The 20,714-nt window shown below is 36.3% G+C and overlaps 1 protein-coding gene across 1 annotated transcript in view; it reads left to right on the forward strand.

The window, feature by feature from the left end:
* The first annotated feature begins 1,188 nt into the window (after positions 1-1,188).
* Positions 1,189-20,714, forward strand: part of LOC112049235 (frizzled-9) — a 37,468-nt gene continuing 17,942 nt past the window's right edge. Inside the window, exon 1 of the mRNA XM_024087045.2 lies at positions 1,189-1,587. Within this exon, the coding sequence (XP_023942813.2) occupies positions 1,411-1,587 (177 nt within the window). The 5' untranslated portion in view covers positions 1,189-1,410. The remainder of the gene's footprint in view (positions 1,588-20,714) is intronic.

The following is a 20,714-nucleotide window of genomic DNA, read 5'->3' on the forward strand; positions in this document are numbered from 1 at the left end:
TGATTGATGCAAAATATCATTTAATCACCATCTTAATCATTATCATCATCGTCATCATTACCATCATCATCATCATGGAATACTAGACCATTCTTCAAATTGGACCGATATTCAGTTTATATGTCTGTTCTAGCTACTTCTACAGTTCTACAGTTCACTTCTACAGTTTTGTAAGCCAAATACAGGGTAAATGCTGCAGGTTTATGCTGTATTGAAACTTCTTCATATTTAGAAGTCAATGATTTGTAAATCAATGTACTTGTCACTTTTTTCTTAATTACTCTTATAATTTGCACCACAACCCACACCCCACAGTCCACGCATGCGTCCTTAATTAAGCATTCCGCTCTCGTCCGGCCTGCGTACGCGCAGCGGCGGCGCCTTTGACTTCATTCGCCCCGTCCCGCTCTCACAATGCATCTATTCATACCACTGACCACTGTAGCTGGAGCCCTCATAGCCTTTCAAGATAAAACAGAAACCCTTCGAACCCAAGTTCGACGAAAACTGGTCGCGAACACCGACGAAGATACAAAGATTGTAGATCGATTTTTTGTCTTAACTCTATGAATATAGAGGTGGGAATTGTGCTTCGTTGTTTACATTCTAAAGGTGTTATTGAAGTGATGTAATGAAGGGGCCTAATTGTGTATTCTACTTGGGATGCCTGGGAGATAAAAGAGTGAGCGATAAAAGCCCTTAGGTGTCCCTCTCGCACTTTTCCGGGATCATTACAAACTAATTTCGCATTTTATTTATACAAAGCCTAGGCAACTTTACAACGATTAGATATTAGATACATAGGTATAGAGAAGAGGTTGAAAGAAATAATTAAGTTTTGGATATGTCGCCATTCACGTAAGAATAACGTCATTAAGAAAAAACTGCATGGATGTTGTAATATTAATTTTCCAAAGCGAAGCGAAGTAGATAGTAATAAGGTTCAATTCAGGCATCAAAATTAATTTAATTTTAATATTATGTTCATCATTGTCTCGAAACTTCTCAGTTCTCACCTCCGGATGCTTATAACAAAATTACACCCACTGATTGCGTTGAGCCATGCATGATGCACGAATTAGGCATCTTTTTTTTCTCTCCGTAATGCCCTTCTCATGCGTACAGTCTTTTATCGAGAGAACCCAGAGAACGCACCGGTCGGGGCGAGCGGTCGACCGGTTTCATTCCTTTTGCCTTTGAGACGCCGCCTGCCGCTCCGCTGAAAACAAAATTCGAAATTTGAATCAGTCCGCAGCGTGTATTGTTCGGCGGAGGACGTGTGTTACGGAATACAAATACAAACAATTGATTTACAAAACTTTTTACGACCGTGTGTATGTTTTCTTAACTGATTTATTTGAACATGAGAGGAATTATTACTGTTTTATCAAGTTTTGTTATTGTGACTTTATGATGGGGAGGATTTTGTGTGTTTTTCTCCTGGTCTGGATGGTCGCTGCTGGCCAGGAGGAGGAGGGTGGGAAATGCGAGAGGATCACCCTGTCCCAGTGCCAGGATCTGGGGTACAATTGGACCGCTATGCCCAATCTCATTGGCCATAGAGACCAGAAGGAGGCAGAAGAAGCGGTGAGTTTTAATTCCTTAAAATATCACTAACAATAAAAAATAATATTTAAATATTTTTCTTAATGTTTTTTTACTATTTCCGATGTTATAGTGATTTCGGAGTTTATTTTTAATTTTTTTTTTTTGTAGTTGAATGTTAAGAACAATCTTATTTTGTCCCCCGTTGAGGTCGGCTATAATTACAGGCTCGGGGCATTTTGGGCAACAATTTAGTTTAAATTGCTTTCAAGTTTTGTTTTGTTGTCCAACCATCTGTTTCTAGTTGGTTACCCTACTTTTGTTATTATATTTTAGATGAATTTGTTTTGAATTACGAATTCGATACGATGTTGTATATAACTGCTCCGTTGGTTCAGTGGTTAGTAAATATGTTTTCGGATCTTTAGGTCCTGGGTTCGATTTCTAGGTTGTTCTCTCTGGGATGTCTGGATTCTCTTCTCAGTAAGTCGTCTTCATAGTTCTCGGTCCGAAGTTGGTTGGTCTTGTTATGTTGTTATAGCCTATCTTGCCTCGAAGAGTATGTAAAACCTTTGTCCTTATACCTAGTTTCCCTTTTGAATTCTATAGAGGCACCTAGGGCTGAGCTTTGTCAGTAAGTTCTCACTGACATAGCTCAGCGAGGTCGTGAAGCTGTTGTAGCAATGGGCAGGGCACATAGTCGATGGCCCTTGGGGTCCCAAGGTGCTGGAAAGGCGATCCCGCGCCTTAAAGCGTAGTGTTGATCGATCCCATTAGATGGACCGAGGACATCAAGCGGGTTGCAGAGAGCCGCTGGATGCTGGCGGCTCGAGACCGTTGTGTTTGAAAGTCCATGAAGAGGCCTACGTCCAGCAGTGGACGTCCATCGCCTGTTAATGATGATGAGGATGTAGGTAGGTATCCCTATAGGGTGATATTCGTCATATCAGCCGATGGACGTACACTGCAGGACATAGGCCTTTTGTAGGGACTTCAAACCGTCCATACAAAGTTTTGCCCAATACTGACCACGCTGGGCATGCGGCTTGGTCAGGGCAGTGCTAGATTACACGCGCCGATGTCGCTGCTGCCCGACACCGGCCTGAGGCATTTCGTAATCTAGCCTGTGGGAATACCGCCATTCGTCGGTCGTCAGAGCCTCGTCGGTCCATCTACAGGGTGTACCACTAGCAGGTGAGGTTGGCAATTGGGGAGACTGACTGGTATTAGCCTCCCCCTTACCCCCCCGGGGGAGGGGGGGTATTACTAGTAAGTGTCTTACTTTAACATTTTGTTGACTACATACAATGATATTAATTCTGTCAATAAAAGGTCATTGACTACAATGTCCTATGAACATCTCTTGTTTTCTTTAATAATTATATTTGTAGCTTAGGTGGGACTTGGCAGCCTAAAGCCTATAATGCTTTATTATAATATAGATAAGTTTATCGTATTTATTTGTTATACCTACCTATCTAGCTCTATTTGAGGTATAGTAGAGGTATCTGCTATACAGATAACAGCATTATTTATATCTGCGGCAATCGTTTCAAACTTACTAATGGTTTATTGTAATATGAGTCACAATTTCCTACAATGTGGAATAGGATACCTTTGGATCCGCATTATATCTACTTACACAGGCATAGGAATTATTAAATTCAATACGTATCTATTTGCTATTACTAACTGGCCGTTGGTCCAGTGGTTAGTCTATGCGGCATTCAATCATGAGGTCCTGGGTTCGAGTTTTAAATTTTTCCAAACTTCAAATCCTCGGTCATCCATTTTGTGACGTCACTAACACACTTGATGTACTTAACTTCAAACTAATTGTTAGCTAACAATTTTGACAAACATTCCGTTTGTAAGGGTATTTATCATTAATGCATGCCGCAAATAAAGTTTTTAAACACAAATATTGTAAAATGGAAATTTTCTTTTACAATATATGATTTGTAATGTGTCATCAGGGTAGGCATAGGCAGTGCATTTTGCATCTATGGAGTGCTCGCTACAGGGTATAGTCAACAGAACCGCCCTGTAGCCAAGTAGCACGTCGATTCTCTTTCTACGATCGCAAACGCTTCGAAAACTAGAAAAATGTATGGGAATGACATTTGCTATCGACAGGTCACGTGATCAAGATCTGTCATTCCCATACATTTTTCTACTTTTCGAAGAGTTTGCGATCGTAGACAGAGAATCGACGTGCCAATTGGCTAGAGGGGCTGGGTAGAGTCAACAGAACAGTAACAGTCAGTGACGTAATATAAAACCTTTCCAATACGCAGGGCGCAAGGGAATAAAGGAGGGCAATAAATCGTTGAACAATGTTTTTTTATCTCTTGTGTAAAATCTCTATGGCCACATCAGTTCCCAGAGCTTTCATCGTCAGAGGGTGTGTAATTTATGAAGGGGTGGTTTTACGAGCGCATGCTTGGATAGATTTAACGGGTTTGTAATCTGTTTTGATTTGTATTACATAACATTTGTTATTTCATTGATATTGTCGCTATTTTTAACCGACTTCAAAAAGGAGGAGGTTCTCAATTCGGTCGGTATTTTTTTTTTTTTTTTATGTATGTACACCGATTACTCAAAGACGCCTGGACCGATTTCAAAAATTCTTTTTTTGTTTGAAACGGTATAGTCCCCATTTGGTCCCATTGCCATCATGACAAGATCTGATGATGGAATCCTGGAGAAATTGAGGGGAACTTTCGAAAATTATATGGGTGTCTAGTGTGTTCGTAAACTTTTCCATTTAGTACCTTTAAGAAATACAAAATTATGAAGGTTTAAAATCGATCTGATGATGGAGTCATAAAACAGACGAGGGAACTCTTTGGCGATTTACAGCAGTTATCTTGTGTTTGGGCTTGATTAATTTGTATTAATGAGAACTTTCCACATAGATAGGTTGTGACTGTCATTTAGGGGTTTGGTGATGAAGACCAAGGACAATTAAGGGAACTCCTTAACAGTTTACAGTATCTACCTTGTGTTTGGCCTTGATTAATTCGTATTGCTGAGAACTTTCTACCTAGATGAGTTGTGTCTGTTATTAGGGGTCTGATGATGAAGACCAAGGTCAATGAAGGGAACCCCTTGACGGTTTACGGTAGCTACCTTGTGCTTGGGCTTGATTAATTTGTATTGCTGAGAATTTTGTACCAAGATGGGTTGTGACTGTGATTAGGCGTCTGAGGTATTCGTTTGAGATGAAATTTTACACTAAAAATTGAAAAATAATAAAAATTTTAATAAAAAAAATACAACCGACTTCAAAACCTAAAAACGTACCCACTAAACTAAAAAGTGAAAAATAACATCATAATATGTTCTACCTGCTGATCAGTATGAAGTCGGTGCTTAGCCGGTGTTGTCTTAATTTAAGCCATTTCTGACAGGACCACATGAAACAACACTGTCTGCAAAATCTAAATCTATAAGATATGCTCACATGGCTTGAATTAATACATCACCGGCTTAGCACCGCCTTCATACTGATCAGCAGGTAGAACATATTATGATGTTATTTTTCGCTTTTTAGTTTAGTGGGTACGTTTTTAGGTTTTGAAGTCGGTTGTATTTTTTTTATTAAAATTTTTATCTCTACTATATAAAAATAAGTCAGGTTTTCCTTCCTAACGCTATAACTCCAGAACGCACGAACCGATTTCCACGGTTTTGCATTCGTTGGAAAGGTCTCGGGCTCCATGAGGTTTATAGCAAAGAAAATTCAGGAAAAGTGGGAAAATCTTTTTTCACATACAGCGCCATCTCTGATACATAGCATTTACTACAAACCAATATTGTACGGATAGGGTAGGGGTAGGGTAGGGTTAGGGTAGGGTAGGGAGGGGTAGGGTAGGGGTAGCGTAGGGGTAGGATAGGGGTAGTTGAAATTTTACATCGAGTTTCACGCGGACGAAGTCGCGGGCGTCCGCTAGTCATTTAATAAGAATTTAAATATATTACGTTAATAATCTTTTAAACATAAAAAGTGTGTATAAAAGTGTGTATGTTTGTTCCTCCTTTACGCTGCAGCTACAGAAGCGATTTGGCTGAAACTTGGAATGAAATGAAAATAGATTTTACTCTGGATTAACACATAGGCTTTACTATAGTTAAGGCAGTATACCTGTAGCTAATCCATTGGATATGACCCCTGTAATCGTCACGTTTTTTTTAATCTCTAATAACTTTTAAGCTTATAGCCTGGGAGTCCCTACGAACTGTGAGCTCGTTGAGGTTTGCCACCCTGTAGTTACGCTACTGGTTTTTGTTTTTTTTTTTATTTTTTGAAAGTTAGCCTGACGGTAAGTGATGATGCAATCTAAGAAGGAAGCGGGCTAACGAGTAAGATGAAAATCTACACCCCTTTCGGTTTCTACACGACATCGTAGCGTACGTCGTCTAGAAACGGTACGTCTTTGTCGGTAGGGTAGTAACTCACGGCCGAAGCCTCCCACCAGCCAGACTTGGACCAATTAAGAGAACCTCAATCGGCCCAGTATAATACAAGTTAGCCCTTGACTACAATCTCACCTGATGGTAAGTGATGATGCAGTCTAAGATGGAAGCGGGCCAACTTGTTAGGAGGAGGATGAAAATCCACACACCTTTCGGTTTCTACTCGGCATCGTACCGGAACGCTAAATCGCTTGGCGGTACGTCTTTGCCGGTAGGGTGGTAACTACCAGCCAGACCTGGACCAATCAAGAAAACCTCAATCGGCCCAGCCGGGGATCGAACTCAGGACCGCCGTCTTGTAAATACAACGCACATACCACTGCGCCACGGAGGTCGACTGGTACTGCAAGTCCGTCTAGCCATGACAGGATATCGCTATATTTCGCCAGGCGTTACGTATTCAATATCAATTACCTATCTACATGGTAGTGGGGTGATTTTTGATTTGCGGATATCCTCATACTATACTGGCCTGGTTCACACGATACATTTCGTATTTAGCACGGATATAGTTTGTTACGCGAAGCGATTAGTATACATTATTTGTTGTTGCTTAACGTTAGTTAGACTTTCGCTAGTTTTACATTTTACCTATTATGAGTATGATAATGCAGTCTATTGTGTTGTGGCGAGCTGCTGGATGCAGGTGGCTCAGTATCGTGATGTTTAGTCCCTACAAAAGGCTATGTCCTGCAGTGGACGTCCATCTGCTGATGGACTCATGAGGAGTGTCGTGGGTTTACCTTTAAGAGGATGAGGTGGGAAAACTTCGTATGAAAGCTTGTCCCTTAAATCTTTTTTTTTGCCATTACTTTTTTTTTAATATGACCAATATTTCTATTCCCCTCCAATTAGTCGGGAAAGACTGTGTTAGGAGTGGGTACGACAATAGACCAACGAGCAACTGTTGAGTTTCTTGCCAGTTCTTCTCAGCAGAATCTGCCTTCCGAACCGGTGGTAGAATCTTTACAAATATTCAACTAACGTTTCAAAAGTGCTTGTAAACTGAGCTCACATAAAATAAATGAATTATAAATTTTTGACGAGTAAAAATAGAGAAAAGTCAGCATTTGATCGTTTGATTGGAAAGCTGTGTGCCGTTCATAGAAGCAAAAATGCACTGCCTACCATTAGATCGTTACCTACGAACCGTGATTGGTAAAGGAATTTTCTATTTTGAACAAATCGTACAGTGCATACCCTAGTTGAATACCCTGGCTGATGACCCTAGGTATAGCTATAGGTATAAACTGTACACAAACTGTACACTCAACAGTTCAACACTCGTCTGCTGCAGATATCGCGAAATCAACACGAGCGCTTCCTTTGATGTCGGCTTGACTCATCGCTTTGATTGCCGCCGCGATGGCTATCTCACTTGCTTACAGTAATGTGTAGTGATTATTATCTATCTCTCTGCCCCAGTGGTTAGTCTGTTAGGAACGTGAAGTCCTGGGTTCGATCCTTTCTTCTTTATTATAAGAAATTCCAAGTAAGTTTTGTTTTTTTTTTAATTTGCCATATCTTTTTTAAATATGATCAATATTCCCTTTCCCCTCCAACTAGTTGGGAAAGACTGTATTAGGAGTAGGTACGACAATTGAATGTGCATTATTAAGCAAGTTAAGTTGGACGTGTACAACTCATAAATGCAAAAATGCACTGTCTACCCTTAGGATTCATTACGAACCTATTAGATAAGGAATTTTTAATTTAGTACAATTTGTACGTATAATGCAAGCCATTGACGATCAATTATACTCACGTTTCTGTAGCACCCACGACTAACTGATCGTGTATTGGTCACTGCGTGCATGACGGCTTATGAAACGACTTCTCTGCCGTTTGTACTGCAGAAACGTGAAAATAATTGACCGTCAATGGCTGACAGAATGCTTACCCTAGTTAACCTTATGCATGTCACTGTATCGTCATTATCATTAAAATCTGTTAGTCATAGTTAATATACATATACAGTCAAATATTATCACTCTGACCCGCCATTTGTAAAACCTGTATTACCCCATATGGATTTTATTAAAGCTTGACCTTTAGCTTCTTCTGCACCAAGCCTAAGCTTCTGTCTTCTGCTTCTGCCGTCACTTGTCTCATCATGGCGATGGTTACAAGCCGAGTTGGCTTCACGAAGCGGATCAAAGCAAACCGCCTCCCACCGCGAGCTCGAGAACTAGGGCTGCTGCAAATAATTTAATTATTTATTAAAAAAAGAAATATGAATAATATAGAAAGACTAATAGACGCTGTGCGGTTTCACCCTAGTGGTTCCCGTTTTCGTAGGAATACGGGGATAAAATATAGCCTATAGCCTTACTCGATAAATGGGCTATCGAACACTGAAAGAATTTTTCAAATCGGACCAGTACTTCCAGAGATTAGCGCGTTCAATCAATCGAACAAACTAACAAACTCTTCAGCTTTATAATATTAAGTATTGATAAATTAATAAAATTATTTTTAAGTGTCATTTCCACTACTGAGGCCTGCACTGATACTTTATATTGGCTGTCAGAATCATGATATTGTTTAACTTTTACTTGCTGCTTAAAAGTGTTGTGTTTAGCATGAAAGCCAGTCCTGATTTTAAGACTTCATATCACTGTTTCGATCTTAGAGTAAGAAATCTAACTCTATGAAACTCATGTAACACGTAAGTTTTAGCCGTGTTTTATAATAAATTAATTTTAAATGTACCTACTCAATACTTTAAAATATAAAAATGCAATTAATGGCATATTTTTCGTTAATCACTCGATCATATTAATACACAAACTAAATATATTATTTATTTAAACAAAGTCTTTTAAGCAAATAAATAAAAAAGAGTTGTGTGGTGAGCCAATGCTACGAGTTTAAAGTTTTCAAATTGGCTATATCCCTATAGATATACCTATTAAAGGAATATGACCTCAAATTAAATGGTAAAGTGACAACCCTAAAAGTCATTCGATATAAAACCAAAACTGGTTGTAGCGTATGTACGACCACTTATAAAGGGCTATTAATAAATTCGATTCAGTAAAAATGTAAAATGCTTTTAATTAGTTTCCTTTTTTTTCGTTTAATGTTATCCCGTCCGACTTATACTACTCATATAATGCAGCACATTTTATTGTATACAAATTGTAAGTGTTAGTTAGTTACATGGGAATTCAGTCATTCTATAGACTATGTTACTAACTTTAACTTTATAATATATTCTAGACTAGCGGACGCCCGCGACTTCGTCCGCGTGAAAATCGTTGTAAACTTTCAACTACCCCTATCCTACCACTACCCTACCCCTACCCTACCCGACCCTACCCCTACCCTACTCATTAAGGCTGCACTTCTTTATTTATTCCCCCCCCTCGCGAGTCGCGTCGAGCGCGGCAACCTTTACACAAAAATAATCCATATAGCATGAATTATAGTATGCGCATTATCATCTGAGTCGTCCGGTCATAAAAGTCAAAAAAGATAGGAATGTGCAGCGCGCCTACCTGCGCACCCTAATTATCGATAAACGGCTACCTGCGCACGTGCTAATGATGAGTCAATAATGATTTGGACGATTCTGATTGGTCGGTTTCTAATGTAATTGCATTGCGTATTTTTTTTGCTATAAATGTGTTTACTGCAATTAAATAAATACATTCATGTGTTACTCGTTGCGCACTATGGATACTAATATATAATAAATTTGGCAGAAGACGAAGATTCTGATGATGAAGACTCAGATGAAGATTAATTTTATTTAGTTAATAATTATATAATATGAAATATGTATTATATTAAATCAAATATTGTTAATTTTTTTAATTTTGTGAACAAGATACGATAATAAACTTTACTTATCGATAATATGTCTTTCATTGTTACACCCTTCACTAGACGGCTCCATAAGACCCATAAGTGCAAGCGAGATAGATATAGAGAAATGATTTATGGCCCTAAGACTCAGTTGTTAATGCTATTAGTATAGTATTTACGCGCGATGGTTTAGCGTATTTCTTGTATAACTTTGGTGTTTCTTTACCGATTTTTATGATTCTTTTTTTATTGAATAGGTAATAATGTTAACTTTTTTAGTTAGGGATGAGTGATGAGTGTTATAAACATAAGAGTAGATAGCCATTAGCCTTGTGTAATCTAATCAAGAATAAACAAGAGTCGTTTCTTATTTATAAAGAAATCTATTGTTATTCTAGCCATGACACGAACTCGAAGTAAAATCTTGGCTGGTCTAGGGATCAAAAAAGATTGACTAAGTTTCCGATTTTCGGTTAACTTTATTTTTTAGATGTTATAGATATATTTTTCTCAAAACATAGAGATATTACTGTGTAACTCAAATTCAAATTCAATACTAAGTAATATGAACGTTTAAATAAAGATAATTACTTATTTACCAACAAACTAACATTTTTCAAGTAGAATAAATATCAGTATTGTAGTCAGACTTCCAAAAATAGTCAAAAAATGTCCGTAATGATAACAACACCGCAACATTACGTAGATACTAGATACAGTCGCAAGGGAGATTTATATTATCAGTATTATGGTCAGTCCCTATAAATAGTCAAAAAATGTCCGTAATGTTAACAGCTCCGGACGTACGTAGCTATGCTAGATACAATCGGAAAGGGGTTTTCGATTATCAGTATTGTGGTCAGTCCCCTAAAAATAGTCAAAAAATGTCCGTAATGTTAACACCTTACCGCAACATTATAGATACGATTGCGAGGGGTGAACAGGTGGGCTAGCGGCGCGCAAAAACAAACAATTAACAAAACTACACAAAAGATAACATGTGTCACTTGTCTGTCCTGAATCGGCGTCAATGCTAACCCGTGTAGTGTTAGCTTAACGGAATTGAACGCGCTTTATCAAGCGGCGCCTGTGAAGCTGTTTATCGCGCATTAGTGATACACGTCAGCACTTAAAGCGATAAAAATATAAATAAAAATAAATGGCCGCCCACCAAACGATACCGCTATCTGGCTATCCTTGTTTATGAGAGCGCTAGTGGATATTGATTCGGCTCGCTCGCTCGCTCAATTGTACAAAAATCAGAAGTGAGATCGTCAAGCTACAGCAGGAAGGCTATTCTCTAACGATGGTTTGTATAATTCCCAAGTGCGAATTTCGAATTCACCGCTATCTTTCTCATTCCATAGTATCGTGTTAAACAGATAGCATTTGTGAGAAATAAAAATATCGTTACAGAATAGCCTAACTGGTCTATTAGCCTATTAATATTATGCATAATCATATGTATTTGCTGATCATAATTATGTTTCATAAAAGTTCTACTAGCAATTTCTCGTTTTAGATCGACTTTGCTTTAAAACACAGACGTTTTTTTTTCGTGTTAAGTGGGTATTCTGTGCTTTAACAAAGTTCGACCACTTTGTTTCAGTAGATCGAAGATTTACAGTTTTCTCGACGCACTACGAAACTCACTACGACAATAAAAATCACTAAGAAACAGATGTAATTAACTAGTTCGTCATAATTTTTATATTGCTTATTTTTAGTAGTTTGTATAGATAAGTAGATTCAATTGACATGTATAGAAATAAATAAGCATGTTTAATGAAAAAAAATAACAGTAAGTTCGCCATGTTTACGAAAGGACAAAAGAATTTATGACGTCATCTCACTCAAATAGCTATAAAAAACAAAAAAAATGCTTTGTTTTGATTGGGTAATTGCGTCTAATTGTTGATAGATGACACATACTATCTTAACACGAGATGTCAACTGCCGGAGTGCTATATTTTTTTACGATAGTTGATATTGGTTTATATCTCAATAATTCTTTGATAAACCACTTATTATTATCAAATAGCGACTATGAACGATAGTGATAGTACATTGCTCGCGTGTGTTCTGATATATTTAATAGGTACCTATCCGTAATTACCATATTGCCTACCCGTATGCCAATCTTGCTAAAACCGGAAATAAGTATTATTTTATTATATTTATTTTACTCGTAGATGTTTTCGGCCTTAGTTGCAATGCTATTAAAATTAATATAGGTACATATTTGCGGTTTTAGGGTTATTAACGTATAAAAACGGACCGCTTATAGGATCATTCGCGTGTTTCCGTTCGTCACTATTTTCCCCAAATCTACTGGACCAATAACGTTGAAAATTCATTTTCATTTTATATATATATATATATATATATATTATTCTTGTGACCATAACGCAGACGTGTGACGTGAAGACATGAAATCTGAATATTGGGGTTTGGGATTTTTGAGGGAAAAGAAAAAAAAATTGTAAACTGTATGTGCATCTCTGATCTCAAAATCCAAGTTATTCAAAAAATAGATCGCACTACTTGTCTTCGAAACTACTGAAATTAAAATTTAAAAAAAAACTGGATACCTAAGATAGGTAGGTAACCTTTTGTACTTATAATAGATTGCCTATTTATTATGGCAAAATCTATCGTAACCTAGAAGTCTATTAACTAAAAATGTTGCCAAATACTTTGGCTTTCGTACTTATATTAAAGTCCTTATAATGAGAGTTAGATATTTAGGTACATTACGATTTAGTATTTGTGTTGGTTTCTATTAAATGTTTTGTTCGATTACTTACATGATGACAATAAAAATAAACCGTTAACTTTTTGCGAGGGAGTATAAATTGGCCTTTAACTGCCGTTTAGATTTAGAGCATCACGATTGCTGTAACGAGAAAAGTTTTTTCTTCGCAGCTCTAGGGCTGTCTCTTGTATATGTATAATGTCAAACATTCAATGTCTCCCTTTTCCATTTCTCTTTCGTTCACGTCTTTAATCCGTTTATTTTCGGTCATATTACCAGTGTTTCTACTTACTGCTAATTCAGTAGCATGTTACTAAACCGGTATTTAGACCGAAACACATCAATTTTATTAAAAATAATCTCTAAAATTAAAAATAGAAGCATAATATTAATTAAGATAATTCAGTAGCAACAGCATCATCATCATCTTTACAATCCATATTCGGCTCACTGTTGAGCACCACCGAACTGGCCAAATGCGGATTGGCAGACTTCACACACGCAGAGAATTAAGAAAATTCTCAGGTATGCAGGTTTCCTCACGATGTTTTCCTTCACCGTTTCAGACACTTGATTTATTTAATTTCTTCAAATGTACATAACTGGAAAGTTGGAGAGGAAACGCCCTCCGAATCGAACCAGAGGTCATATATAACGTATCTCTGTGACATAATCAGAGGTAATTATGATCTGTAATAAAACATTGCAATTAGTGGGCATTGGTGTAATTATTTTGTAAATATACAAAGTAGCCTACGATCTAATAAACTAAAGAGTAATAATTATTAAATTTTTTTTTCTTCTTTATTGTGATAGACAACCCTAAATCTAATCGCACAAGACAAAGAGACGAAGTAAAATTAACCTTCTGTTGTTATTTTAGTATTCAAATTCGCTTGTATTGTTACTAGTTAAAAATTTGTGGAATTGTCAAAAGTAGGCAGTTATCTTAAATCACGTAGTGGGCCGGTCCATTCACGGATCTCTCATCTGATGCTGGGGAGGTCGTTCAACTTTATTCCGAACTACGATACGATGAAGTTACTTTGTATATATAAAGTTTCGTAGAAGATTCTCGCGATTTTCTATGAATTCAATCGTTGGGATTCATTCACAAACATACCTACTACTTATAGATATATCTGTAGCAGTTACTAGCTGACCTCAGTGGCGTAGCTAGATAAGGGGCCTGGTGCAAATGAAAGAATGGGGCACCACTACTATCTAAACTGGTTAGGTTTTATCAAGTCAGTTCGACCACAATTTTTTTAAAGGATTCGAACCCCCTGAGCTTGAGGCCCCCGGGGCATTTGGGCATTGTACATTTCTTTAAACTATTATAAATCTATATTATAAACCTGAAGAGTTTGTTTGTTTGCTTGCTTGAACGCGCTAATCTCAGGAACTACTGGTCCGATTTGAAAAATTCTTTCAGTGTTAGATAGCCCATTTATCGAGGAAGGCTTTATATTATCCCCGCATTCCTACGGGAACGGGAACATGCATGCAAACCGTGGATTTTCCGAGATAAAAAGAAGCCCTTGTTCCGTTCTAAGGACTTAAATTCGCATTTATAATATTATGGATTCTGTTTCTTTATATTTCTATTCCTTCAGTCGTAGACAGATTGGGCCATTATTAGCCAGGTCTTCGTGATTGTATAAAAAATTAAACTTTGTCACATCATCGTTGTCGTCGTATCGAAATAATTTACGAAATGTCAGTGTATATCATCAAAGAGTGTAAGTTATTTTCGAGTTTGGTGTAACAATAGCATAGTTAAACATCACTTCCTGCTCAAACTATGAAAGTATCATAACGTAATAAAACTCCTCTCTGACGAAACTTTAGACGCAGCCTGCGGCAACCGGCGCCCGCGCATACTGTCACCATACATTTTGGATACACTGAGACTAGTCTCATTTTACATTTCATTTAATGCTAAAAATCGAAATCTTTTGAATAGCTTATTACTTATGATGTATATTTTTATTATGTTCTAAAAACGAGTTGAACATTTTGATCAAGTTTTGTGTTTGCTGCCTGAATTCATCTGTTTCTTTACTCAAGTACTTATAGTATGCATGGACAGGTAAGAAATATAATTTTGTGCAATTGCGTTATACTCATAAGTACCTATAACACTTCTTGTACATCTTTGAGACAATTTTTCTTATTTTGTCTAATAAATTTTCAGTAGCAACCCCGAGACGGGAAGTTGGTGCCTCGGAGAGCACTTTATTATAAATCTGTCACTGACTGTAGCAGATTTTTTGTCATTTTTCACCAACCCGCATAGGAGCCGCGTGATGGGTTAAGTTCCATATTACATTCTTTAAGAAGACGTCTCCTTACAGAGGGCCGTTAAAAAATCAGTCAATTAAAAATGATAGTCTAAATGCATATTAATAAATTATACCCTAAATTGACCCAGACAGTCACATGTAAAATAAAATATACTATTTTTGGGACACCAAATATTAATAAATGCATTTTAATGTAGTAGTCCCAGTAGTCCCAGTAGTGGTAGCCCCATGGTCACCCTCGCACACGAGAGGCGCTGCGAACCCCGAAGGGCTACAAATTGCCCCTAATTACAGCAGGTAGGCGGACGCACAAAGCTCTTTTTACTAAAAAACGCGCTAAGTTATTTTAAAACTGGTTCGTAACGCCATAAATATACACGGGGAATTAAAGGTTTACCAATTCATCTTAACTATGACACCGCCTGGCTTCGTTCTGTTGTTGTAAGGCTGTTTTCACGGACAACACATTAATTGATTATGAAACACGGCTAAAACTCACGTGATATTAGGTCGGAGTATACCCGACTAGTTTCGAACCCATACGGGGCCCTTAGTCATGAGCTGGTTCTCATACTCAGACCTAATATCACGTGAGTTCTAGCCGTGTTTCATAATCAATTAATGTGAATAACACTCACAACTCAAAGACAACACATTAGTTCGTTTTTATAACACATTTGCTCGTAAAGTATCCCTTATTTCAACAATTTCAATATCGTAATGTATCTATCCAGACTATAATCTATCTGTACTTAAAATTTCAGGCGATTCGGTTCAGTAGCCGAGACGTGAAAGAGTAACAAACACTCATACCATCAAAATCATAAGGTTTTCGTAAATCTCGTGAATAAAATCGGGATAATAAGTAGCCTATGTGTTAATCCAGAGTAAAATCTATTTCCAGTTGCGCCGTTAAAGAGTAACAAACATCCAAACATACATCCAAACATCCATACAAACTTTCGCGTTTATAATATTAGTAGGATAGGATTAAGTAATTACGTATTAAGTATATTAAGTATAAATATAGATTAGTAATACTATACCACAATACATATAACATTTCATCGCTATCTATGTTTTCTGTTCCGATAACAAAGCACTATATCGTCGGCGCCTTTGACGTAGGAGTTTATAATTTTTGGAAACTTTTTGTTCGGAAAAGGTGTGAGTTCCCGGGACCCTATCATTAGCGCAGGTAAGCGGGCAGCTTTTGAGTTTTGATTTTTGTGAGTATAAACTACCGCGTCCTTTTACCAAGGTACCGATAATTGTAACATTTGTAAAGTAAAAAAAGTAATCAAATTGAACCAGCTGATAATTTCGTCTATGATCCAGGTTTTCTACCATCCATTTGGGGGGGAAAAAGCCTTTATAGGTGTACAATATCTTTGAATCAAAACAAAACAATTCATACTTGATACAAAGAATATAAAAACAGAACAGAAAAAGACTCCTTGGTCTAAATTGTAGTACTTACGAGTATCATACAAGATTCATATCTAATTAATAATTACTAAAGTACAAAATATAAAAAATTGTTAGAATACCTACTTAACTTGAGCATTATCATAGATTATAATCAATCGTTTGTAGATTAGATCGCTTCCAATTAATTAATATCGATTGTATATCGATAAGTAATCTAAATCTTATCGAGTCATTGACGCCAAAATTATCGATTTTATATAATTATTAATCTACTTACACTTCAACATTAGACTGATGTAATGTAAGTACATATTTATAGTACATCTAGGTAAAGGGGTGTGTTTTGTCTTAAATCTAATTACAATATAAATTGAGGTAGGTAGGTAGTATATAAGGGTTTTTGTCGGGTCTGTTAACTATTTATTCTTTAATGTGAAGACTAATGAGAATAGCAAAGTATTAAGTCAATTTGGTAGGTATTTCATTATGTATTTTGTTATGACACTGTTTTTATGGTAGGTAAGTACATATTTATTTTAAAATATTTGGTTAAAGGAATTAGTCTACAATATGTTTTCAAGTTAACATATTTTCGTGAGTCAGCCATAGCTACAGCAATTCCCTCTCGTAGAGTTAAAAATCGAAGAATTTCACAGTTACAATTGAGCGTAAACAAGTAATTATTTCAATTAGGGTAATTACAGAAAAAAAAACAAGTAAAATACGTAACATTCCACCCGTCAGCCTATCTTATCGAACAAAAATAAACATTTATAAAAAGAGATACCATTTATAATGTGAGCTAACACGCATAAATACTTACGATAATTGCAATTATATGTTATAAAGTCTTGGAGGGAGCGCGAGGGCGGAGGGGTGCGGGGAGGGGGACGCGGCGGTAGGATCAAAGGCAAAGATATCGAAAGCGCGCGCGCACTCTTTTTATTTTTTATTTTATCGCCGTGCAACGACCCGACGGAGTAAAGGTGACTGCACACGTTGTACTATCGCATCATAATAATAATTATATACTTTATACTATTGTACTGTCATATCCACGACAACCTACACTTTTTACACTATCATTTATAAATAACTAAAAATATTATTGACTTATTATTTCATTTTAAAATTGGACATAGCTTATTAATATTGGATAGAAGCAGGCGTTACTTTGCGGAAGTACATCATGATTATATAATGATTTATTTATTTTGCTATCATCCGCGAAAATTCGGCGAACCCATGCGACAACGTCACCCAGGTCCGACAAAATACTAATAAAATAATAGCAAAATAAATAAATCATTATATAATAGCTTATTAATTTCATTATTTTTGACAATTGTAATTGATTTGTAAATTTTTGTTTAATTTTATTAACTGACATTTATATTACTAAAAATTTTGAACATTTAAATTTAATTCTATAAATGTTCCACTCAAATTTCTCCTTTTGTGAAAAACTGAATTACACGCGGACGAAGTCGCGGGCGTCCGCTAGTATTTCTATAATTTGCAAATCAGAAAAGTTTGGATTCGATATCAGTTCACTGAACTATTCTACTAACTACAGAATAGTTAGTAGAATAGTTCAGCGTCCAGATAACTCACGTCTAGTTCAAGCTTCTTGCTTAGTCGGAAAGGAAATGGAAATTATAGTCATGTTAAAAAAATAACAATAATGTTGTTTTTCCAAGATGATCTGTACCTATTTATTTGTGAAACAAGACAAACAAGTATCAGATATTTCTTTATTTGAAAAACACCTAATGAATTTGAATATAAATAAAGTTAATTGATTATAAAACACGACTAAAACTCACGTGATATTAGGTCGGAGTATGCCCGACTAGTTTCGAACCCATACTGGGCCCTTAGTCATGAGCTGGTTCTTGCATCGCGTGAATATCACGTGAGTTTTAGCCGTGTTTCATAATCAATTAATATGAATAACACTCACGATAGTTTATTTCTAAAATAAATAAAGTTTAATGTGGTCTCCTTGTGTATTAATCACTATCAGTGCATTAAGCATACGTTTGTAGTAGCCCTTAGACGATTTTGTTTTTGCATTGTTGTGCGCAGATAAATTATTGCTTTTATCAGATCGTGTAGTTATTATTGCGTGCATCGGAAGCCTTAATAACTTTTTATAAGTAGGCACTGTACTAGGTATTTCATAATTTACTTTTTAATTATTTTAATAGTTATCCCCTTCCGTTTGGTAAAAGTGAATAAAAATAATTAATATTGATAGTTTTTAAGTCGATATAGAATTTCTTTGAATTTTAAAAGAATCAAAACCTTCCAAAAGTACCATTGAGTTTGGGAGGGAAACAGGTTTCAAAGGTCTATATCCAAAACTGTATTTTATTTTTTTTATATTTAGTTACTCATAAATAGGTATTTCTTATTAAAGTACAAGAAAAACTAAAAGAGAAGTTAGAGATAAAAGAAAAACTTTTTACCTTCCTATAAATATCCGAAAATAAAAATAAACCTATTTAGGTAGTGATAAAATCAAAAATAAATTTAACTTAGATTTAGAATTTTATCTACGTAAAGATGTCAACACAAAACCATTTAAAAACAGTTCAACATTTTCAAAGCGTAATTTTCTTCGCCACCAATAAATAAAAGTGACTCGACTAATCTGGAATCCATTAAAATAACTTTTAACTGTAGAAAATATAAAACGTTCCCAGTGCGAGAGTAGATTACGCGTATCCAACCAATCGTCCCCGCGGGCAATCAATCCGAGATTAAAGAACTCGAATAAACTCGAATTTGACTAATTGCCTCCATCCTTATACCTTCACTAATCGACATTAGATAACTCGACGAAATTAAGGTGCGGCCACAACGAATAGTTTTAATAACGTGCATTACATAAAACGTATGTGTAGGCGGCCCCTATTATGAAAGTATCTATTACTTTTTTTATTCATCAGACGACCATTATTATTCATCAACAGATTGGCAGATCGAATTGAAAATTTGATTCTTAGTAGCGTACCGTAGTTGAAAAGTTGGCGGCTTACACTGCCATGCCACACTAAACGATCGGACCACATCCATAGGCAACTAAAGGAAGAAACGACATGGTGGAAGGCATCGGCTGTTGCTAGTTACTCTACCGGCAAAGACGTACCGCCAAGCGATTTAGCGTTCTGTACGATGCGTGTAGAAACGGAAAGAGTGTGGATTTTCATCCTCCTAACAGCCTGCTTTCATCTTAGATTGCATCATTTACCAGCGAACTTGTAAAGAATAAAAAAAACAAAAATAAAAGGAAGAACATTTGGCCCTCTGTGTGTGTTTTGTTAAAATAGTGTTAAAAAAGTGGGTTGTTAAAATAGGCAGATGATAAGTCAAAATTCATTTATTTTAATTATGCTTAGTTTACAAGCACTTTTGAAAGGTCAAGATGATGTCATAATTTAATTTAATTTAATGGTGGTAATAATAGTCGAAAACTTAAAACTAAAGTTACGAGGGTTCCAAACGCGCCTTGGTCCGAGAAGATAATGATGACTACTAAAACTAAACCATCACTACGCTAAAGCCAAATTTCGAGCTGTATGTTTTAAAATCACGCCATTTTTTATGACATTTTATTAAGAACTCTATCGGATTGCCATTAAAATGAATTCTACATTCCCATGCAAATAAAATCGAATAAAATGGGACACCGCAAAAACACTTGGATTTGATTACCTCATAACATTTTGTTTATGAAAATATGAACAGCTACCGAACGTTCGTAAAAATTATAACGCGTTGGAACATTAAGCATGCCGAAAGAAGCTTACATTGTACCTCGTTCTCGGAATGCGGTCCAATTATCACGGACAGTGGGTTCGAGACCCGTAGCCCGACACGCTCCGTTGGATGGGCAGTGGTACTGGGTAGTGTCGGGATAATGCGATACCAACGGATTGGGAGTTGCAACCGGCCTTTTGTCGACGGCATATCATTTTTACAAAGCCTTTGTGGCTTCTTGGTAATGAAATGTGTTATTATTTAGAGACATTGTTATTTGAATTTCTTACAATTCATAAGTCGACGATATTTTATACTATAGATATATTACGTGCCTACAAAATCACCGCAAAAAGTGTACCGAATTTTGCTACACCACTGAGCATACAAAAGAACAATTTGTGTTTAATTCCTCTGTATATTTATGTGTATACCTATAGATTTTATACTTGAACACATAACTAGGTAGATATTAAGTATTTGTTTAAATAATAACTTTCGTTGTTTACAATGAAACTTAATGAAATTAAGACAATTAGCCACTTTTGTAATTCGCCGTCGAAATTGAGGTACCTATCTACTATTTAAATAATCTTTGACCACTGTACTATCTGAAAGTA

Source organism: Bicyclus anynana, chromosome 19, assembly GCF_947172395.1.
Source record: "Bicyclus anynana chromosome 19, ilBicAnyn1.1, whole genome shotgun sequence".
Lineage (NCBI taxonomy): Eukaryota > Metazoa > Arthropoda > Insecta > Lepidoptera > Nymphalidae > Bicyclus > Bicyclus anynana.